General features: G+C 40.1%; 1 protein-coding gene across 5 annotated transcripts in view; it reads right to left on the bottom strand.

The window, feature by feature from the left end:
• Positions 1–10,751: 10,751 nt before the first annotated feature.
• The window catches only part of MB21D2 (Mab-21 domain containing 2), a 117,944-nt gene continuing 103,855 nt past the window's right edge, over positions 10,752–24,840 (bottom strand). For 4 of the 5 annotated variants that reach the window (XM_064580936.1, XM_045903149.3, XM_064580979.1 and 1 more), the window contains one exon: positions 10,752–13,567. In XM_064580936.1, coding sequence (XP_064437006.1) covers positions 12,303–13,567 — 1,265 coding nt within the window. In that variant the 3' untranslated portion in view covers positions 10,752–12,302. Of the gene's footprint in view, positions 13,568–21,688; positions 21,809–24,840 lie in introns of those variants that run through there. The other variant, XM_045903150.3, reaches the window with a different exon arrangement.

Raw genomic sequence — 24,840 nt, 5'->3', positions numbered from 1 at the left:
CTCTACACTGAGAGGGCCTGGGAGAAGTATCAGTTAGCAGCCCAGCACCCAAATCTTGGCTTCTAATTACCATTTTCTACTAAAATGAACCAGAGTTCTTTGAGAAAATGAATGACTTCAGGCTTGGGGCAGGGGAAGTACAAGATTAGCCTGGAACATGGTATTGTACATGAAAAATAAAGAAGTGCTCAAAGAGTGATGGGATCGGGTCAAGAGAACACAGAAGCCATCAGTAAGTGACTCTCACTTGCCAAATCTGAGATTGTTTAAACATCAAAATAAAGAATGATAATAATGGATTATAGGCCATTAAGTAAAAAAACCCCAAAGCCCATCTTAATGTAAATAAATGATTTAAGTAGTAATATGATGAGGAATAGGATATTTACATAGTTTGAAAGTACCTCCTTACAGAATACTTTAAGAAAGAGGTTGCCTTTACTTTAATCAAGTGGCCAAGTTAACATTACCAGTAATAGGAAAATCTAAATAAGGTACCACAGAATAGATTGCATAAGAACTCAACATAGATCTTACTTAGATCATGTGCTTTTACTGCCAATGATGCAAAAATTAATTCTAAACATGCAGGGAAATTTTGACTAACAAGTCAAAATTGAGGGGCATTCTACAAATTCACTAGCTAATAGTCTTCAAAAGTGTGAAGGCCCTAAATCTAAGGAAAGACAGAAATGGTTCTGGGTAGCAGGAAACTAAAGAAATGTCACAATTAAATATAGTGTAAGAATCTGGACGAGATCCTTTTGCTACAAAGGACAGTATTAGGGATATTTATCAAACTTGAATGAAGTCTGAGGATTAGATGGTCATAACATATTAGAGTCAATCTTTAATCAGACAGTTGTGTTGTGCTTATGCAGGAAAATGTCCTTGTTGGTAGGAAATCCACAAAAGTATTTGGTGTTGATGGGGCATCACATCTACAACTTAATTTCAAAAGGTTCAGGAAACAAAATATCTTTGTATTGTACTTTCAAATTTTCTGTAAGTTTGACATTGTTTCCCAAAAAAAGAGAAAATAGTAAATTAGAAGGAAGATAAGAATAAACACAAAGAAAGCATAGCAAAGAAAATGAAAATTGTAAGAGATAAAAGTAAAAAATAAAACAGAAAATAAGAACAAGAAATAAGGTTTTAAGACAATGACAGATATGGAAGACTAGCAAAGGAAATAGAATATGGGTATTGATAAAGCCCCAGAAGAAAAAAATCAAAACAAAAACAAATATTTAAAACTGTATCTTAAGAAAGCTTTTTTTTTTAAAAAAAAAGCTTAGATTGTATGCTGAAGTGAAACTCCAGGGAACTAGCAAATATTTCCCAGAATGGTCAATACCAAAGTGTTTCCTAATGTGGAATTTCAATGCTAGAGAAAGTGGAAAAACACACACAGAAAAGAAAACATGGGAGGGGATAATCTGAACAGAGGGCAAATGACTTTGAGAGCAAAATCTATGGCCAATTTAAAAACAAGACAAATTAGTTTGAGTGGGTTTCCTTGGCTCTGGAGGAGTTCATAAGTGTTAGTAATATTGCTCAGTTGTTTATTTGAGGAGTCAGTGCAGAGTCTGACATGACCAAAGAATTAGCCTCTTTTAGTCTGTATGGAAAAACTACAAGTGAAAACATTTTCAAAGTTAAAAAGCAAAACAAAACAAAAAACTAATTCTGTACAATCTGAAGTGGAATCTGCCAAGATGTGTAACAGCTGATGGTGGTGAAAATATGTATGGAGCAGAACCAAAGCTTAGATGGGTAGATGTACAAAACTTGTGAAATTTGACTGTTAAAACCTATTATTCATTGGACTACTGATCTGCAGGTACTTTGAAGACAATATTTGAACTGATCATGTGTTATAAACACAATGGCATCAACAGTGAACTTCGGGTACTCTTATAGACTTACCCATTCATTGGCAATTCTGAGAATTTTTGTTCAGAAATAGAAGTTGAATATCCCGAATTGCCCAACCACACAGAAAGTCAATAACTTAGCACTGTTAAATTTTTTTATGACTTTTCACACACAGGGCAGAGATTGAAATTTTTCTGAATGAGAAGAACTGCTCAGGATGGCTATTGTTTAACCTTGTGTGGCTTTGGAAAACAGCTGTTGCTACAAACTGATAATGTTTCTTAATGAACTGAACCAAAAACAAGGCAAAACAGTGTGAGACTTATTCAGCAGTAAAGTCATTTCAATGACAATGTTTGAATTTCAAACACTGTCAAACTGCTTTATATACTTCCTATGCTGCCCCAAAAAATTAAGCAAGAAGATTCCATTTCCATACAAATTTGCAACAGATATATTTTCCAGTTCAAATTACAGTTCCAGCAGCACTTTTCAGACCTCAATCTGTGAAAGAACAGAACTATCTGGATTTATTATCCTTTATTCCTATATGTCACCCCTCTATGCCTCCCTTTCTAAGACTCTCCCTCATTCTACACTTTCCCAGCCATCTCCATGGTTTTATAAATCCTCTTATCCTTCAAGATGTTCCTTAAATGTCTCAGCCCAAGATTCTTAAGCCCAACTCCTGTGATAATTATTATCTGGTCTTTCATTTGACCTTTCTTTATACTCCTTTTTCTGCTACTATATATCCACCTATGCAATTAATACCTCCTTATATGCACTGTAAGTGCCTTGACAAGAGAAGCTACAATTCAAAGATAACCCACAGCCCCTGTTGGCAAGACGTGAAACTTTAGAAAATGTTGGTTGATTACCTGCTTGAGCAAGTATTTTGATAGTTACATAAAAGTGATTAATGAAGGATTATAGAAAGACTCATCAACACGTTGCTCTTACAAATTTAATTCAGTTAACATTTCCTAGGTATTTACTTGCTTTTGGCTAGTCATAGAAATGAACCGGAAATTATCTCTATCCTCAGGAATTGAATGGTAGGGTAGAATTATTTACTCCAGTTGTTCTCCACTAATGAAAATTTTGCTCCCGAGGGGATGTTTGGCAATGTTTGAAGACATTTTGGTTTGTCAAAACCGAGAGGGGCAGGATGCTACTGGCATATAGTGAGTAGAGCCCAGGGGTGCTGCTAAGCATCCTAATGCATGGGGGAGTCATCCACAACACAGAATTGTCTGGTCCAAAATGTCAGCACTGAGGTTGAGAAACCCTAATTTACTGCACCAATGTGGGCTGAGATATGGGAAAACAGTTTTCAATACTTGTTTTCTTCATCTTTTAAATTATGAAATTTTCATAGGACTTTTTTTTTATATCTGAGAATCTAGGGCTGATGTCTTCCACCTTATTCACCATAATTTCAGTAGGCTTAAAACTGCACATGATTGGAAACCAGTTCTCTTTCTTTGAAGTGTCCAGTAAATGTTTGATGAGCCTATGTGCTCAATAAATATTTGTTGAATGAATAATTAAGTGTTGAGGTGTTATCTGCTCTTCCTTCACTCCTCAGTGCATTGGTCTAACATCTGCTTTCTAGAACTACTGTGACCAGAGTTCTAGATGGACCTTTAGAGATAATCTCATCACACACATTTTACTATTCATTAAGATGGTGACACTTTTTCTACAAATACTTTCTCATGGAAAATTCTAACATATGAGGCAGATAAGAATAGAGATGCTCCAAAGGTGAGAAATCTGGAGCCCAACCACCAGCACATTGTGGTGTCTCCTAAGGTGGGCATTGAAAAACCAATGCAAATTACACTCAAATAATAATAGACAAAACTGAAGTAGGGAGAAAAGGTGACCAAAATAAAGTCACATAGCTAGGTAGTGGTAGGTTGCTAACTGAATCCACATTCATTCATTAAGTACCCTGAGAGGCAGGTGCAGAGCAAAGGTTCCTATTTTGTTGAATGAACCTAATACCACACTATGCTAATGTGTGTGGGTGTGTGTGTGTTTGTGTGGTTAGAATCTCTATTATTTATATCTGATCATCTAGGGCTAATGTTCTCCCCACAACTTCACTCCATTTCACCAGACTAAAACTCCACAAAGCATCTCTCCACAATGGGAATTCAATACTTAAACAAACCATGTGGATTAACTAGCTATAGAGATACTTCTTTGTGAATCATTTTCCCCCCATTAAGACAGGTTCTTCGATGAGATCAATTAAAGCAGAAGAAATTTAGGAAAGTCCTTCAACATCCACTTATCCTTCCATGTAGATAAACGATTCTTAATGGAGAGAGGTTTGTTGCATAATGGTATTTTGGAATTAGGAGAGTGTGTAGTCTGAAAAAGCATTGTCTCTAAATTTATTTTTAAAACCCCCTAATACCTGTAATTTTCATAATACAAACCTCAGATAAAGCTTGTCAAAGTATTTTTGGCTGGCTGGTGGGAATATTTAGAAGATAGTCATTCTCTAATGAATAATAAGAAAGTGAAAAGGGGGTGTCTAAGGATCTTACAATGAAAGGTTGAAGCATGAGGTTTTTGTGTTTATCAAAAGATTACAAGATATTTGAAGGTGGAAGGTAGAAAAGAGGGAATTTTATGTATGACCTGGGGCCATTCAGTGTCCTACATAGCTGTTGTTAAAAACAATATAAAGAGGGTTGAGTCGGGGCATAGAACATAGGGGAAATAATCAATGCCAAAGTTCAGAGAACTTCCAGGCCAGGACCTTCGTGGTGAAGATGAGGAAACCATTTTTGGATAATGTTGCTTTGTTCTATTCCCTGTTACACTTTGTTATGATTCTTCTCCACACTATTAGCATAAAAAACCACCACAAAATGACTGGAAGGTCATTATGACAGCCAGGAAGGATCCCACAGACTGGAGTCATGCTGGGATACTGTCAGAATCACAGGATTATCATGGGAGACATTGCCCCCAAACTTTTTATCATGAGGTGACCATGCGGTAGGTAGAGATCAACTTTACACAGATTATATACCCAATCTAAATTTATCTTCTTCTCACACAAACCCCCAAATGGCTTCCTTTCTCTCAGAACTTTGGTATCAAAAACCTGAAAACAAAACTGATGTATGAGTTATCTCAGGTCAATGCTTGAGCTATATTTAGTGATCTGAGAGTCAAAAAAGGTTTCAACTTTCCAGTAAAATCCTTCTGTAAGCAATAGCTTTATAAAATGCCACTAACACAGCTGCATGGAGGGCCCAGAGGGATCTATACCTATGAACATGAGACGAGCCCTAGGGAGCTCTCAGAACAATGATGTCATCCTGGAGAGCAGAAGAGAGAAGAAGGGGATAGCCAAAAAAATGTCCTATCATTAGTCTCACCTATCTGAGCACCCTCTGCCGTTTCCATCCCCCTCAGTTTATCTGGAGCTCCTGCCTGGGCCTGCTGATCCCATTTACCTGTCACAAATTGTCACTGATTAATCTTCCCTTGTGTCCAGCTTCTGTCTTTGTGATTTTTTCTTCTATAGCCAACAGTTCTTCACAGAAGGAGGTGTCCTTAGAGGTCACAAATCTCACTCCTCAATTTACAAATGAGAAGAGTCAAAGTAGGGACAGCCTTTGCCCAGAATCGCACAGCTAATGTCAGAACTGAGTGAATCTAGGTGGTTCAGCTCTTGGTCGGGTGTTCTCACTACTGGTGCTGGTTGTCTCAGCCTGATCTTTCCCACCCTCTAAAGATTGTTGTTCTTGCTTCACCAGAGTTCTCTTTAGAGGACAGTCATTCGGTGAATCTCAATTAACACTATGGAAAGTACCTGCCAATCACCGTGAAAGATCAGAGGTGTTTAATTTTACTATCCTGTGAAATGGAAGACTTCTTTACATTTATTCCCATGAATAAGGAAGAGCTTGGCTCATGATGACAGTCCATGAAGCACAGCCTGTGTCAAGGCTGGAAAAAACAAGAATTGGAAACAAACGTTTATGTTGAGATTGTTATAACCAGGAAATGCCATCTTGTCCCTTGGGTCCACCACTTAAGTCATCATTAAAATCATTTCACAGTCTTTAATTTGGTGATAGCCTATAAAAGCTGGTTTAAGAGTTTGATTACTATGAAAAAGTTTATAAATGTAAGTGGTAAGTGTATTGATTTATAAAACGTAAGTGGTAAGATTTTGTAGTGAGTTTCATCAACCATAGTTCTATCAAATGCCCAGAAATTTTTTACAAACACCATCATATTACAAAAACCCTAAACCACAGAAATAATTTTAAAAGTATAAGATGGTCTATTTACATATATTTCTTTTTTACCTCAATGCCAGCAGACAGATCCATTAAAATTGTCAGTTGTGACTTGTAGCTAATTTTTAAATGCAATTAAGTTCCTGACTACATTTTTTTTTTCTTTTTGAAGACAATACCTCTCTCACTACATCTTGAAAAAGAATAGTGTTTTGCTACTCGTAACAGTTCTTCCACTGCCCACGCTGTGAGCTCAGGAATCCAAATGATGGTGGAGACATTTGTTCATTCCCTACCTCAAGCAGAAACTTTCCCAAAAGTGATTATTTCTCTTCTACCAGGATCTGTTGGTGACAGAAAATTAACTTTCTCTAAATAATCTGTTTATTCTGCTGATTAAAAAGAGCTCTAAAGGAAAGTTTGCTCCAGGTTCTGTTATATAAGGTTTACCTTTTACCTAAAGTTAGGTCCTCTATAAATGCACATAATGGTTTTTATCCTAAATAATAGATTCTAACATGAGAGGCGGGGGGGATCATAGAAAGTTCTTAATTTTGGAAACAGACTAATGGATTCAAATCCTGGCTCTGCCCTACCACTCAATTATCTATGGAACCTTGAACAAGCTGTTTGATTTCTGAGTCTTGGTTTCCTTAGATGTTTAGAGATATCATGAGACTTAAATAGGTTCATGAGTACAAAGCATCTAGCAAGAACATCTGCACTAGAAAGTACTTGATACATGTTTGCTGTGCCCCATTACATATGTGGGTATACTTGACAAAATTTTTAAAAATAATATTCTGCCAAAATGAATACACTAGGTGTGTAAATAGATGGATCTGCAGATCCAAAATTGAGATTATTTTGGAAACAGAGGCAATCTTGGATTGAGAAACCCAGAAAGGAAGAGAACAGCTACCCCAATTCTGCATTTTACAAAGATATAAAATCAAAAGATGTAAAATCAAAGTTTAACCTTCACCCACACTTACCACCCTTTAGCTTCTGTGATTAATAGGTGGAGAAGATTGCATATGAAAAATGTATCAATGTGTCCACCCTTACCAAATCACAGTTAAGAGTCCACTCATCCTGAAGAGAGGGAAAGTGGTCTAGAAACAAAACATTCTCATCTCAGCTGCTATATTAAGGGTAAATATGTCTCTTTTTTTTTGAGAGCGAGAGAGAGTATGCAGGGGGAGTGGGGAGAGGCAGAGAGAGAATCCTAAGCAGACTCCGAGCTGAGCCTGACATGGGGCTTGATCCCACGACCCCGAGATCATGACCTGAGCCAAAATCAAGAGTTGGACGCTTAACCAACTGAGCCACCCAGGCGCCCTAAGGGTAGATATGTCTTTAAAGATATTTGAACAACAGCACTTTTATAGGGGGGATAAATAGACTTTTCTCAAATTTCTTCATTATTCTAAACCACACTGACACAGATATATGGTCTCCCTGATGTTTGATGAATTTGGGACCTGATTGTGGATTGAAAACTGTCAACCCAAACTTAGAAAACCAGGGTCACACTACATTGGTCTAAAAGTTTAGTGCTGTACAGCAAATGGTGCACTTTATGAACCATAATGCTTTTGGAGGTACTGCTAGTAGGGTATGAATGCTATGATATGGGCATAGAGAAACACAATTATTGTAGATAAATTACTACAAGCTTGATTTCTACTGTATATAATGTATGTTTTCTTAAAAAGAATAAAAAGTATATTTTCCAGCTAATTAACAGAAGGTAGAATTTTAGACATGTTGCAAATAATTCTCCAATGGCAAATATCTATTCTAAACAATGTAGATCATACGCTGTTTACCTATTGAGGAAACTACACACATTTCTAAAACTATTTTTCTCAGAGAGGAGCACTAATTATATTGATTCAATCAGCTAAAAAATACATATTATTTACCTGATATTAATAACATAACAGTAACAGAAATGATGCCCATCCTTCCTTTAGTATATGTAGTAGTTAGTGCTCCATTTAATGGCAAAAAGCTTTCACCCTCTGGGTCAGAATATGGGATAGAAAGTATGAAGTAAAAGACTTTCCCTAACCCCTAATAATGACCAGTTGGGAAGCTAAATAGCCATAACACCCCCTTGGGTGACTCAAGGGAAGACGTTTTGGAGAGAGATCAGGGTGGAAGTTCAGGTACTTCTCCAAAGACCAGTGCAGAGCTTTGAGGCAGCAGGAAGCCAACTAACCCCAGGATAGCACAGCTGCTGCTAAGCACCAGCTTCCTTTTCCTTCCCAGCAGTCTCTTCCAAGGCTGAACTCCAAGTCAGGAAATTTTTGTCAGCAAGGTAATGATCTGATCCAAAATAATCAACATTTAGCTGTGAACAGCCAATGGGCTTAATCCTCCCTGGAAGTGTTACAAAATAGTCTAGAGAAATTTCCCATTGGTGGAGTGAAGTGAAGGCAAGCGCGTGTGCATGTGTGTGCGTGTATGTAAGGGGATGATACAGAAGTCACTTCAACTAGCCCCAGAAGACTCCCCCGCTGCATCCTCACATCTCCACCTGAAAGTAAAATTAGCCACAAGTGCCTGCCACTCTTCTCTGAAATAATTCTGTATAGATATTTCAGGGGTATTTTTCTTTTTATAATCTCTGATCCTAATTGGCTCTTTCCACTCTGAAACCAACCTTTATTTGCATCTTTGGATCTTCCATTTCAAATGAGAAAGGGAGAGTGTAGAAAATAATCTACTTTTGAAATATGTGAAACCAGATCTCATCAGGGAATTAAAATCCTATTGAGTTGCAGCTTGTAATTTCCCACAACCAAAAAATAATCAGTTATAAACTATGTTGAAATTAGGACTCCAGTCTTAAGGCTTTTTCTATTGTACTTGAAACAGAAGTGATTTTAACCAATCTCCTGGGCTTCAGAAGGAGAGTAAGTTAGTAATTCAATCATTTACTAAGTTTCAGATAAGAAAGGGTATCAGACTACATACCATTTCTATCCATTTTTCAACAATTCCTGAGTCCTAGGTTTATGGTGCTGACAGAACTAAAAAATATTTAATATTTAAGATTATTTATTTATTTATTTGAGAGACAGAGAATGAGAGACAGAGAGCATGAGAGGGAGGAGGGTCAGAGGGAGAAGCAGACTCCCCGCTGAGCAGGGAGCCCGATGCGGGACTCGATCCCAGAACTCCAGGACCATGACCTGAGCCGAAGGCAGTTGCTTAACCAACTGAGCCACCCAGGCGCCCCCAAAATATTTAATATTTAATAGGAACTAAAAAATATTTAAGTTCTAAAATTACTAGGTCTCAGGGGGCGCCTGGGTGGCTCAGTTGGCTCAGTTGGTTAAGCGTCCGACCCTTGATTTCGGCTCAGGTCATGATCTCTCACTCTCCTTCTGTCCCTCCCCCTTCTAATTAAAAAAAAAAAAAGTTACTAGATCTCAGGAGCCTCTGGACTTTTTTTATGAAGTTTAACCAAGAATTTGGAGAAAGTGTTCTTACAAGGACTAGATGTGGCAAAAAGAAAAACACGCTAAAAGGATCACTGAAACTAGGTTTTTATCACACCTGGAACGAAATTTTGTCTGCAAACACAGCATTTAAAATATTGTAGATGTTGCTAATTATATTTGAGAGGCCAATTCAAAGCACGGTTATGGCGGTTTATAGTTGACGTTAAAGGCAAACAACGCCTTTGAATATGCTTGCTACTTTAGTGGTTTATAATAATTTCTTTTAATCGAGGAAGCGTAACATAATGGTCAAAGTATAATAAATTTGAACAGACTCTACCAGATGCATATTTATTAGTTACAGAGGCTGTGATGCTCTTTGGACTTAAGTCAGATAGCATAGACCAGCGTTTAGATAAATTATATAGGTATCTCTGATACCTATCCACAGAAAGAAAAGAGACACACATCAACTGAAATAGTTTGGTATGTCAGTTTAAATATGTTGATGAATTGAACTAAATTCAAACTGGCTAAAAGAACTAAATGTTGACTCATTGTAACAAGAAAATCCAGTGTGTGTGTGTGTGTGTGTGTGTGTGTATGGGAGGGTGTATGGCAGCGTCTGGTGGCTCATGGTTTTCCTTCTCTTCTCTCCATAGTATCACACAATGTCAGTTTCATCCTAAGGCTGGCTCCAGTCATGATTACGTGATAGCTATCAGAGTGACAGAGGACAAGTGCTTCGTCTTCCACATCTGGAGGCCTGCGTCTTCCCCAGAATTTCAAGCTAGAATCCTGAGCATGTCCCTGATTGGAACAGCTCACATCATATGACAAGTCCCTAGCTAATCACTGTGGCCAAGGAAATAGTTATGTCAATTGGTTTATACCATGTCTGGAACTGGGGATGGAGTCATTTCATGAGAAGGACATAGATTATGTAGAAGACAGGTAAATACTAGTAGGAAAGCTGGGGAAATGGACAAATGAATACTAAATGTTCACTACATGGACATCTGGTCTGAAAGACAACAGCAAATCCGGTGCTGTAATTTACTGAAAATCATTGTTGGTATTACTAATAGTTTCTGGATTACAAACTAACAACAGCAATAACAACAAAATTCCAAGGCCAGTATGTTTCTTTATTATTTTGTGTTTGACTTAAGATGGTTGAATGATTTCATTTTCAGTTATAAGCATTACATTAATTCCCATGCAAAAACCCAAGACCGCATATGCCGGATTTCAATTGGCCAAAATCCAACCTGTGAATCTGGACATTCGAGATCAAATCCAAAATGTTGCTCGACCTTTCCAATAGTAGACATCATGGTCATCCTTTGAGATATCAGCAGGGCCCCTGACCTCTCAAACACCACAGTTTGCCATGAGTCCATACCAAAACAAGGAGCCAATGCCTTGCAGTATCTAAACCTGGCAAGTGATTTCATTCATGAAGATAAGACACCTCCACACGAAGCTACCACCCACAGATATGTCCTCGTTCCTGTTCTATAGAAACACCTGCTTTTGAACAGGCATGTTATCTTCTATTTGGGGATTATAAATCCTTTCTGCCAGTTTTCCCCACAACTCCCAGTAGAAGCAAAGAGACTTTACAAAAAAAGCTTACCTCTATAACCCCAAAAGCAGTACATACAAAGACACCTACTCTATCAAGTATATATTTTCTCCAGCTTTGTATGGTCACTAAGCAGGTGTAAAGCTTCACAAACTTCTCTGAGTGAGACAGGAACCAGGAATATCAAAGAGGGCAAAACAGGACCCCACAATTAAAGGAGAACGAAACAAATGCAAAGAATCATTCTATTGATTGAGAGAAATGCGCTAATTAAAAAAAGAATGATAGCATTTCAACAGTGGATGTCAATTTATATTGAAACACACACATCGGAACTCTGACAATGGCCAAGATTTCATTAGTGCAAATAACATATTATAATGGTATGTTCTTTAATAGGATTTAAATAAGGCTTCAAATAACTACACACGCTAAAACTACCATTTGGAAACCTTAATTCTGTTTGGAAAGTTGTCAAACACAGCCTCCAAACCATCCAAGGTTCTGATCTGAGGACAATTACATTCAACGAAGTTGCTCCAAAACACAACTGGTAGCATCATCACTTTCAAAGTCTACATCGTTTGGTGGAAAGAGGGAAACTACTCTGGTCACTGGTCAAAGGAAAGAAATCCAGCTGGCATACCAGGCAGTTTCCAGGTTCAGATGATTCTCAAATATCTGTAGTGATGAAAGCTCATTAAAAAAAAAAAAAAAAAAAGAATCCTGAAGCGTCAGAAAGAGATCTGTTGCCCTATCCTCATTAACAAATTTGCACAAAGCATGGAACAGTAAAAAGCAAGAGAATTCATGGGCATTTTCACCTATGGCTCAAGTTCTCCTTAAAAAAACCAAAACCAAAAACAATGTGACAATAACGACAAAAAGTAAACAACAAAATCAGAGGCAGAACATGAAATAGTAATATACTGTTTCAGAGCCTGCACTGTCCTGCAGAACCAGGAAACTTAAAATGTGTTCTTAACAGATCCAATCTAGGCTGGATATGTAAAAAACGGAAAGTCGGCATCACAAACCACACTACACATTATGAGAGTTTTAGAACCAGGAAAAAGAAAAAAAAGAAAAAAGGCAGCAAAATGCTCAGAAAAATTTATCATCGATTCTGAAATGGGGCCTTGTGACATCATCAGGGTTAATAAAGACAGAGATGGACTTCCCCGGGTTCTCAGTCACTAGCTGTTGCAGTTTTTTGGCCAAACGGTCATCGGGCTGGTTGGGGTCCCCTCCGTCGGACTGCGGGGAGGGGATGCTAGTGGTGCTCCCTCGCCTCTGGAGCTCCAGCGTCAGCCGGTTGGCCGCCTTGACGTGCTCGATGGCGGTGCGCAAGTGCTCGGCCGGGTCTGAGCGGACGGAGGAGAGCTTTCGCGCGTGGAGCATGACGGTCTCCTCCGACAGGTGCTCCAGCATGTTGCACTGAGGGATGAAATAATTGGGGCACATCTTGTTGACCAGACAGTGTTGGAGGTCATCAATGAGGCCCAGCAAAAAGTGGGCTGCATAGTCTTCTTGGGCCAAGTAGTTGGCAGGAAGTCTGTCACAGGCCCAGAGCATCATGCTCCGCAGGTGATAGGGGCTGATAGCCTTGGGCCGGGACAGGAGTTTAATGATGATGGCTTTGCACGCCTGGTAGGCCTGCATGAGGCTACTGGAGATGCACTTCTTCAGCTGCACCTCGCTCCTGGCGAAGGACAGCCGCCATTCATTGTCCTTCTTGCCCTTGTAGGAGCAAGCAGGCACCAAGTAAAACCCACTGATGACCTCTTCCTCGGTGATCTTCCCATCCCAAAAGTGGTTCTCCATGAGCCAGCTCTGGGCCACTGCAGGCCAGCCTTTGAAAGATACCACGGGGACAATATCATACAACATGCGACTGCTCCCCACACCCAGGATGATGGAGATTATGGTCCCATTCTTTTCTACCTTTTCCACCTTCGGCATCCCTCGCTGGGGTTTCTTCTGGATCTCTGATAGGACAATGCTGATGGAGTCATAGAACCAGTCGGCCACTTTGGTTGGGGAGAAGAAGTAGTTGGTGGCACCATTGATGTGATCCACAATGGTGCAGCAGTCTTTCCACTTACTGATTGTCCCCTCATCAAAGAGCCGGAGGCTCAGCCAGGAGTGGCACAAGGCTGAATGGCGCATATCGAGTGTCACAGGCTGATTACGGTCATGCAGCTTAAGGGCTGGCACCAGAAGAGTGAAGTCCATATCATAGTCTGTCCCCCGGGCATAGACATTAAGCTCATCTAAGTCCAGGTCCACCACGCCTTCCCGGACTCCCCCAGAGAGCAACAGGTACTCATTGGCCACTGGAAGTTTTTGGTCCAGCTTTTGCACCATTCCTAGAAACAGAAAGAGAAAACACTATTATAAGAAACACAGACACCAGAGTCTTTTGCATCAGAATAGAACATGTTGAGTTTCTAAGACCCACTATTCATTAGAAGTACAAAATCAGATTTTAGGCTGCTACATGGGCCCAGTCAGCAGTATACTTTGTTCTTTCTCATCGGTGATAGAATACATCCTTTACCAAGTGGGAGAATTATGACAGATTTTCTCTTGTGGCAAGAGCAGTATCTTTTTTAATCATAAACCAGGGCTCTTCTTCCCCTGGTCATCACCTTGGTTAGTGGCATTGCCATCCATAGGTCATTCAAGCTGAACACCTCAGTAAGCTTCAAGTTTTGTTGGCTTCTACAGCCAAATTTTATCTACATAACCCCTGTGACATTTCTCACTCCTTGCCTGTTCTCCATCTCTGCTGCCATCATATAAAGCCAGGCTCTTTTATCTCCTGCCCAAACAGCCTCCCACCCCTAGGCTCTTCCTGTTTAAACCTTCCTCTATCCTGGCGATTCTCAGTGTGGGCTGTGGACACTGAATGTGGGGCACTGTCAGGGGGTGGTGAGGTCACAACTCTTTCCACAATAACACTAACACGTTATTAGCCTCGTTTACTGTGTTGAAACTTGAACTGACTCTTGATGGGACAAAAGCAAATGGCGGGTCAAAGTGCTAGGCCTTCGTGAAGACAGTGGCACCAAATTTACAACGGCAGTCACTGGACTCTTTATTGATGACATGTACTAGCATTTAAAAAAAAAAAAAAAAAAAAAGTTCAGGGCGCCTGGGTGGCTCAGTCGTTAAGCGTCTCCCTTCGGCTCAGGTCATGATCCCAGGGTCCTGGGATCGAGCCCCGCATCGGGCTCCCTGCTCAGTGGGGAGCCTGCTTCTCCCTCCACCCCTCCCCGCTGCTTGTGTTCCTGCTCTCGCTATGTCTCTCTCTGTCAAATAAATAAATAAAATCTTAAAAAATAAATAAAAAAAATAAAAAAAAATAAAAAAATAAAAAGTTCAGTTGCCCTGAAGAAAATCCCTAATGGAAAAGAAAAATGGGTTAATTTTTCTTAAATCCCAACTCTAGAGCCACCTTTCTAGTGTTCTGTGCAACAAAATGGCAAGTGACCATAGAGCACTTCTGCCTCATACTGAAATACAAAAGCTGTCTTCAAGAAAAGTGCCCTGTGTTGGAGCTGTGGGCTAAGTTAGCAGCTTTGTTCATGCAAGACCATTTTTACTTTAAAGAACAACTGATCAACTATGGGCATTCAAACTTGGGTATCTGCTAGACATTTTCATTAAAAAATGAACAAAGTTAGCCTGTCTTTGCAAAAACAACTATTTATTGACAATGAAAAAAACTGGAGCTTTCCAAAAAAATGCTAAATTTTAGAAAACTAATTTCTTGTACCATGAGCTTAGTATCTTCCCAAATGGTATGTGTTCTGGTAAGATTGGTGGTGACATAAAAAGTGTGATTTTTGGATGCTAATGTGAGCTCTTTAATACGGACCACGTATTAAAAGGACCAAATCTGTATTAGGCAGGCATTGGGCTCTGCACCCAGCAGGTGCACAGCTGGAGCTAAGACTGGATGGCAAAGGAACAAACAGAAGGAATTAATGGGACTTAACCATGAAGAGCTTAAATAATTATGGACTAAATGTAAATGACTGCTCCACTGACATACAAATGTCCCCTCCCTGCCAGCATCAGTGACTTATTTAATCTTTTCTCCAAAGATTGCAAAGAACTATTGCAAACTACAATTCCCTTATTCACCACAATTACTTTTAATCAACATAGTTTATTATTCATAGGATAACTCCAATGCAAATAAATAAGCCTTGTGTATGTGTTTATGCTACCATTTTATTTCAGGATTTAATACTCAAATGAAATAAAAATGTGCTCTTTTCATTCTTTAAAATCCTATTTTCCAAGCCATATTAACTATGAAAAACTCTTATGTAGTACCATTTCCTTACATATAACTAGAAATATAGCAAGCTATCACTTTTGTTTTAAAGCAATCAAAAACTATCCAGCTTTAAAGAATCCACAATTAGTCAGAAAGAGAATCCAGCGTACATGACTTCTGAGGCTGTTTTTTACATGCCTTGTGCTATGCCACCCAGATCCCTTCTCAATAAAGGACTTCTTGTCTCAGTGGCTGGGAATCTGTCAATGCAATCCCTTAAAGATTGGCTGCAAAAAGCCAGCTCAACCACAGTCATGTCCTGTGTCTGGGGTGAGGGTGGGGGATACACATTGATGTGAGAATGCCCCGGTTCAGGATACTCTGAAGAATTATTCAAATCCAGAGTTCCCAGGGGGTCAGCTAAGGCTGACATTGTGGCCTGCAAAGAAACCTGACTTCTCCCTCTGCCTGATCCTGCTTTGCATCCCTATCTTCCACAGTGGCTGATCCCAGGGGGGGCTTCTTAATAAATATCCTAGGGGCACCTGTGTGGCTCAGTTGTTTGAGCGTCCAACTCTTGATTTCAGCTCAGGTCATGATCTCATGGGTTGTACGATGGAGCCCGGCATTTGGCTCTGCCCTCAGTGGGGAGTCTGTATGAGATTCTCTCTCCCTCTCCCTCTACCCCTCCCCCCCACTCATGCACGCACCTGCACACGCGCTCTAAAATAAATAAATAAATCTTTTTAATAAATAAATAAATATCCTAACTCCATTCGAAGGGCTGCTTCCTGAGGAACCCAATCTAAGACACTATATTCTAAACAAGCAAAAAAAGCCTTCACTATAAAGTCAGCATGGAAAATTTATCTTTCTTTTAAAAGTGGTTTTCAAAAACCAAATTTAGTAACCAAGGATTGAAAGCTATCGTAAACACCAAAACGAAGATTCATTTCTCAATTGTCATGTTTCAGCATTAAGCTCATCTTCACAATGTAACAAATATTACCACTCCAAGTTTTAAGATAAGATTTGCTTCTCAGAATCCTGGGTAGGTTGGGAAAACGGTTTTCACTGTATTATACGTTCACAGATAGGTAGTTACTTTCAAAGATAAATGTTTGATAATGAAATTATTTATCATTAGTTCAAATATTTTTAAATTCTAGCATTTGGTGCCATAAATACACATAGGAACCATGTTGAAAAGTGTTATGATTGATAAGTAAGATCTGAATAAATTAGAAGTGGTATTATAATTTGGATGCCACATCAGTATTCCCTCTTAGGCATACATGACTCAAAACTCTGTACATTCTTTTTTGCCCTAGACAGGATCAAACTGGCTCTGAGCATACCAGCAAGGACTTGTCTAGACAACCAGAATAAGTTGTGCATTAACAGGCTGGGTAGAATTTGTTTACAAACATGCCACTGAATTTTACCTTGGGCTGTCAATTTTGGTTTGGATAATCACAGGTAAGAAAAAGCTAAAACTCCCTTCTGCCCTCTACTGGATTAAAGAAGTTTTAACATGTTTTCACTTAGCATATACACTAGGAACATTCCTGCCAGTAATAAAATATTCTTTTTCCTCCCAGATGCGGCTTATGCACCTAGTTAAAATGTTGCCCCTCCTTTCCGGACACATAAAAGTATTTGGCTAAATTCTTTTATCAGGAGTTCGGTTAATTTTGGACACTTACTCCTTTAAAAGGGGCAGAGAGAAGTTTAGCAGCAAAGAAAATATTGCAGAGGCTCATTTGCTAAGCTCCTAAAAGTTAGAAAGAAAGTCCCCAAGGCCACATATTTTGGGAAGCTAGTCCCGTGACATCCACATTTACATTTAGCCTGCCTGAGCCCATTAGTCTGCAGTTTTACCAATGATTTGGTAACCCAAACTGGAGCCCGCCCAGCATTCTACTCAAATGCCCTCCTTGAAAACTTTCCTGGGCTAAGTTTAAATGAAAATGAGCTGACATCAGCTATCATGGCAGATGGGTTGCCATGCAACTAAAACACAGCCAAGGGCTGGAGGGAAAAAGGCAAAAGAGAGAAAAAAATTCAACCATATACTTGGGCCATGGGCACCAGTTCCAACAAGTGCCGTCTCTGAATTTATCCAAAGATTTCTGTGTAATTACAGGAGCGTGAGATCAAGTGACTGGCTGCTTAGCTATTAGCAAATTATCCAAAACCATGAATGAGAAAAAAAGGAAGAATCACACATGACAATGAGCTTGTTAGCAGGAGAAATGCCTTATTCCCCAGGGTGGGTCTCTTCTTTTTCATGGAAGTATGGGCATATGTGTGTTCTTAAAAACACAAAAACTGCCTCCCAGCCTCCCTTCCTGTAACTGATTCCTTGATTTTGCTTTATTTCATAGTTTCTACTTAAGAAGACCTTAAATTACTAGTGAAACAGGTAACTAAAGAGTTAACAGGGCAGCTAAACCAGGCTACAACTCTTACCCAAATCTGCTTGTTCTCAGGAATGCTGTCTGCCACCACATTTCTGTAGCCTAATATTCTTGCCTGACACTGTGATAACCAAGTGTTAATTTTGTTGTTTTGCAGAGACTCAAGATTTCATCAAAAAGCCAGCCAAGCCAATCAGGACCTCTGGCCTCCTCTTTGAGCACACGGAAATGAAGTTAATACTCCCCTGCTCAGTAACTTCCTCTGTCCGATTTTGAGTCACCATAGCTTCTCTCCCCATTACCCAGGCCCTTTTCCACGTGCCTTTAGAAATCCTGGACTCTCCCCTCTGGGAGGCGGATTTAAGGCTTGCCCTCCCACCCCCTCATTTGGCTGCCTCTTGGAAGAGACCCTTCCTTGCTGCACACTGGATGTTTCAGTGATTGGTTTCTTGGTGCAGGGGACAGAGGGACTTGGGTTCTGTTTACACTGGAGCCTCGAGTTTAAGGAACGACTTCCACATCATCCACTTAGTCCTTTGCTGATTATCTTTAGAATCAAGTGAAAAATGGGACTCTGTCCCTGACACCCTTATATTCTAGGGAATAAAACTTTATCACATTCCACTGAATTCAAATTACAAGCTGCCATCACTCAAGCACATAATGCTAGATTGTTAACACGGGCACACATGAACCAGGTGTGGCTTCCAGCCTCACAGCTTCTCTCCAGTAGATATGTGGGGACTCAGGGAAGTAATTTAATAAATACTAAGTACATACGGGAAATTGGTACTTGTGCAGATTCCATAAAAAAGCAAAACAAAGCTGTTACCTGCGCTGAGGGGAGAGAGATAGGCCAAAGAGGTAAAATGTTTACGTCTTATTATTGAAGCTACAGAATTAGATAAATTTTGTCTCCCTATCTTTGTGTATATCAAAGATTTCTATGTAGATTAAAAAAGACCTGAGTATCTTGACAATATTCGTTTCTTTAAAAAATGTTATCTTTTCCACCCAAACTCATGTGGCACACCAATGACAGTGCCTTATACAGTGGTGACGCTCAATAGTAGGAAGGGTACGGATGATGCTGACAAAGTGCTTCTGCGATTCGGATACATCTCCTTGGGGAATAGTCTATTGGTTGTTAATAAATAATATAAAACCTTCCTATAAAAATTGATTTCTACTTCAAAGGAGTAAATATTTTTGTCAAGCTATTGACATCCTGAGCAGTAGGCATGGTCACCTTCTAAGAAATGCACCAATCTATGGGATTTTTAATGACTCCCATTTGGGGAAGATTTTAGTATTTTCCTCATTTGTGGCCAGAAATCATATATGTAGAATCCCTCACCTTGCAGGTGAAAAAACTGAGGTTCAGAAAGGAGAAATAACCCACTCAAGGACACACAGCCCTAGTGACAGATTAACAGCATTGTCTTTTTCTCACAATTGTTGCAAAGGTCAGAATGGCATAAACCTACTGCTTTCCTTATGACAACAAGGGAACGTGATATTAATGCAGAACGGTCTGAAAGGGAAGCAGCAGGGGGGTCTCAAGGCAAAGTGTCACTTTGTGCTTTCATTGGTCAAAGCTGTGGTGTGACCTTGGACAAGCAGCAGAACATGTCTGAGCACCCACAGTTATCATAAGGAAGAACAGACCTTATGTCTTGCAAGAAGCTATTAGTATTCCAAAATAAATTGACTATAAGACACAGGAAATAGAGAAGGAAGACACTAGTGGAACTTGTCAGCTTTTTCAATACCTGCTGAGTGATCATTAACAGTTAAAGCAATATATTCTTAAGGCAAAGAACCTGTTTTATTTGGCATAATTTCTGAGACAACTGCATATAATCTTATTTAAATCTTTTAGAAAACTGATTAACTCATGTATAGTAATGACCTATTATTTTTTTTTTAAGATTTTATTTATTTGAAAGAGAGAGAGCAGAGAGAGAGCAGGAACAGGGGTGAGGGGCAGAGGGAGAGGGAGAAGCAGACTTCCCACTGAGCAGGGAGCCTGATGCAGGGCTTGATCCCAGGACACTGAGATCATGACCTGAGCCTGAGCTGAAGGCAGCCACTTACTGACTGAAGCACCCAGGTGCCCCTGGTAATGATCTATTGATCAAATATATATCATCATAGGTCTGATTAAAAAGATGACTCTTCAAAGGAGTCTCCCTTGCTTGATCTTTCCTTGTTTTGATACAAATATGTGTGCAAGAGCACTGGAATAAGACAGGCTTGGGTTTAAATCTGGGTTTGTCATTAAGTAAGCCAGACAAGTTATTTAACCTTTTTGAGCTTCCAATTCTTCATATATTTAAAACAAACAAACAAACCATAAAACCACTCTTTTGGAGTTGATATGAAATGTCTAAGCACATGGTAGATATTTCGCTCATTTTCCCCGTATGTTTTCCCCTTTCTCCACGACCTACAAAACTGGAAGAGCAAACAACACCTATTCCACAGAGTTGTTCTGAAGATTTAACTAAACCGGTCTAAAGCCTCTAGCACATGCAAGGTGTACAAAACATGTTAGATGAAGGGAAATGAATGGAGTATGCTCTCCCCTCGCTGCACTCAGGCTGCTGCTAGCCTACAGATGCTTCCTCTGATAAATGCCATTGTGTGGCATGGCGCACAGCTTGGCAAGTAGAGGGCAGGCTGGATTCCAGCCCTTTCTTGTTCCTTCTGAACGAGTGCCCTGCAGAATAAATAACCTGCACGCCCCTATGGAGGGCCTCGATCTGAATTCCTACATTAGCACTTTCTACGCCTATTGAATAGTGGGCTCTACTCATGGTTTAGTTTCCCTCCTAAATAGGATAACAATATAAAGCATTTGACACAGTAATTGGCAAAGAAGCTCAGCAAATGGAAGATCCTGTCACAGTCAATCGTCCATAAGCTCCTATAGCCAGGTTTTATTACCGCAGTGGCAACACAGATCTTGGGATCAGAAGGTAACTGCTTGTTGAGTGTACCGATGGTTTCTGTCAACTCCGATGCCCCAATAACCATATCGTGGGGATCATAGAATTTGCTACACAATATAGTATGAAATACTGTCAGCACATATCTATAAGATCACTTAGTAATAATTCAAAAGTCAGAGTGAAATAAGGCCCTAATTTTTCATTATTTTCTTTTTTAAAAATTAAAGTTCCAAAAATTGGTGGGCTTTATCAAGGTCTACTAAGCTATTTTGATCACAATGAGCATGAGTTAGGCCTGGATTCAAGTCCGATCCACCCATGACCAACATAATTAACCACTCTGGGCCTCAGCTGGGGAATGAAGTTGGGGAATGACAACTAATTTGGTGGGGTGGTCACAGGGATAAGACAAGAAAATACACACCAAATTACTTAGCATGTGCTCTGATACCTACTTGGCAGCCAATAAAGAGAGGGTTCTAACCACATGCAGACAACACACATTATCAATATATTTTCCCTATCTCATAAGTCTTGCCTTTTTTTTTCTGTTTAGTTCTTAAGATAGTTTAAAAACTCATGGTTTCTGCCAATCAGAACTTAATGGCAAAACCCAAAGGGGCATCTTATTAGTCCCACCTACCAGCTTCCCACAGCCACAACAGGGCACGAAAGCTACATATTGTCAATTTACAAGGAGTCTTCACTTTAGAGGGCTCATTCTTGAAAGAGATAAAAACAACAAGCAGTGGGCAAGTGTAATCCCAATATGGTATTAAATAGCTATCTAAGGATACAGAAATGTATAAATGACGACCAGATCACCTTTCTGCTGATCTGCAGAAGAAGCAATAAGCTTGTGATGATGTTCAGAATCAAGTCAGCTGTGCCCCATCCGCCTCTGCTTGTGATCCCCTCTGGGTGTGGTTTGCATTCCTTTCCCATCTGAGGATGTCTATGCTATGCAAACCACTTAATTTCTCTGAAACTGGAAAGCTGGGTTGGATTGGGGGAGAGGGTTGTCTACATTTCAGAAGAGAAATAATGAAGTAAGCCAAGTTCAGGAACTGGCAGAAATGATGGAGATGAGATTCAAAACTCAGGTTTAATTTATTCATGCATGCGACACAAGAGTCTTAGTGCCTCCTCTGAGCCAGAACTATGCTAGGTGGTGAAGAGAAACACACAGCCTTCACTGCATAATGTTTCTCATGCAGTGAGAAAGCCAGATATAATTGTATCAGTCAGGAGAGAAGTAGTTATGTTGAGTAACAAAGCTAAAGCCTCAGTGACAAAAAGGAACAAAAGTCTTTTTTCATTTAGTCTTTGTGACCATCTGGGGATGGCTGGGGGCTCCTCTTTTCTTAATCCAGGACTCAGGTGGATAGAGCAACTTATTTAGAACTTCACGGTTACTCTACTGTAGGAATAGAAAGCCCCAGAGAATCTCTTTTTAGCAGGTAAGTGCTCCAGCCTGGAAATGACAGATACCATTTTCATTCATAAATCACTGGCTCAAGCTAGTCACATCGTCTCACCTCACCCCAGGGAAGAAAGTGCAATTCTACCTCTGGCTGGGAAGACAGAGAGCCAGAAATATTTGATGAGCAGTGTGAACAGCTCTCACACTAATCAAATAATCATACACTAATGAACATATAATTATAAGCTGAGATAATAACACTTAAGGAAATGAATAAAGATCCTAGCCAAAACACAGAAGAGGAAGAGGAGTGCAAATCATTTAGCCTGGAGAACAGAAAATTCAAGAAGGCCACGAGACCCACCTTCAAATATTTGATGAGTCGCCCTGGTAAAGAAATGGGCTTTACCTATGGGATTCCAGTAAGTAGAAGACAGAGAGAGAAACAGTCTGTCTCATGTGTCAGTGAAAGACCTGTCTTATCAGGTAGAATTTTCTGACAATGCTGCCAGTGGAGAGTGGGCATTTCCTGTCCCAAGAGATGATCAATCAGAATCTTGTGGGGTGGAACGGGAGACTAGAAATACAAGCATGTGATAGAGTCTGAGTATAGATGTCTTCTAAGGTGGCCACTCATCACAAAAAGCTACTACTAAAGACAGACAACTACAACACAGACTCCGACTAAAGCCACCTATGGCCATGCCATGGGGGCCCAGAGACAGTGGCAGTAAGAAATCCAAGGGCGCATCATGCTGGATGCCGCTCTTCTCTCTCATTGAGTTTACTCATCTGCATTTTTAACCTGTAGCCCAGCTGCAGTCACATCCTCTAAACTCTGCCAGTGTTAAAAGGGGAGTGAGCACAGTACTAGCAATAATACATAATGGCAAAAGGACTGACTTCATAGAGCACATTTTCAAAGTATGCACATCTCATGCCAAAGGCTCTCTGAGAAGGGCATAAACATTTATTGGCTCTACTGTGCATTAAGGCACAGGCGGAACGTTTTACCTATTATCTCATCCAATGCTCTTGGCACTTTCAAGTACATAATATTGTCCCCATTTTACAGATGAGGAAAATCAGGATGAATAAGTCAAATAAATTGTTCATGGTCACGATCGCTGAGCTGGGATCCAAATTTAAGTTGATTCGATACTCTTTTCACTATCCCATGCTCCTTTCTAGCATTAAGAGTGCTCTTCTAAGAGAACGAACAATTTAATATCTTCAAGCCTTTAAAACTGCCATGTACGACAGTATAGGAAATAGTGGAAGCTTATTTCTCTATCTAAAAATAAAACTGATTCTATTTTGGAACAAAATGATTTCTAAAGCAGATGAATAGCTGATTTTAGCCATCCCTGAGGAATGCAGTGTATGAGCAAAATGGGTCATGGATCATAGGAAAGGCATGATTATAAATGACTTAAAAAAAAAAAAAGCTATCTAGTGCCGTAACACATAGCTACGTGTGCACACACGTGTACGTGTTGCACACTCAACTCTTAGACCATTTTCAGAGAGCATCCCACAAATGTTTTCATCACAACAACATCCTTGGCATTCTTTCAGGACCCCAAGACAAACTCTGAGAATGTTCCCATCTATTTAGATGCACAGTCTAATTTATGTATTTTAATCTAACAGTGAAGCCTTCATTTTAAAGTCAAATACCCTAAATTTCTATGACTAGGTTGGGGAGCCAGAATGATGGTGGCTGAGAACGTCATGACCAAAGGAAATCATAACCACAAAGCCATAAGCTCTTTCTGAGTTCTGAAGCAGGAACATCTTTTTCCTCTGCGGACACAGTATCTACCGTAGTCACCTCTCTTCTCTGCGTAAAACTAAGCTCAGACACGGGGCGCCTGGGTGGCTCAGTCGTTGAGCGTCTGCCTTCGGCTCAGGTCATGATCCCAGGGTCCTGGGATCGAGCCCCGCATCGGGCTCCCTGCTCTGCGGGAAGCCTGCTTCTCCCTCTCCCGCTCCCCCTGCTTGTGTTCCCTCTCTCACTGTGTCTCTCTCTGCCAAATAAATAAAATCTTTAAAAAAAAAAAAAAGGTATTAAGAGTAGTCAAATTCAGAGAGACAGAAAGTGAAACGCTGGTTGCCAGGGGCTGGAAGGGGAGAATGGGGGGCTGTTTAATAGGTAGAGTTTCAATTTTGCAAGATGAAAAGAGTTCTGTGGATGGATGGTGGTGATGGTAACACAATAAAGTGAATGTCCTGAATGCCACCCAAGTGTACAATTAAAAATGGTTAAGATGGGGGATGCCTGACTGGCTCAGTTGGTAGAACATGTATGTAACTCTTGATCTCAGGGTCATGAGTTCAAGCCCCACATTGGGTGTGAAGCCTACTTAAAATTTTTTTAAAAATGTTAAGTGTTGGGGCGCCTGGGTGGCTCAGATGGTTAAAATGTTAAGTGTTGGGGCACCTGGGTGGCTCAGTCGTTAAGCGTCTGCCTTCGGCTCAGGTCATGATCCCAGGGTCCTGGGATCGAGTCCCACATCGGGCTCCCTGCTCGGCGGGAAGCCTGCTTCTCCCT

The sequence above is a fragment of the Mirounga angustirostris genome, unplaced genomic scaffold (assembly GCF_029215605.1).
Source record: "Mirounga angustirostris isolate CCGP_5_RB_7025 unplaced genomic scaffold, mMirAng1.0.hap1 SCAF_1, whole genome shotgun sequence".
NCBI lineage: Eukaryota > Metazoa > Chordata > Mammalia > Carnivora > Phocidae > Mirounga > Mirounga angustirostris.
The sequence above is the reverse complement of the archived record's forward strand: the minus strand, read 5'-3'. Positions and strand labels throughout refer to the sequence as shown.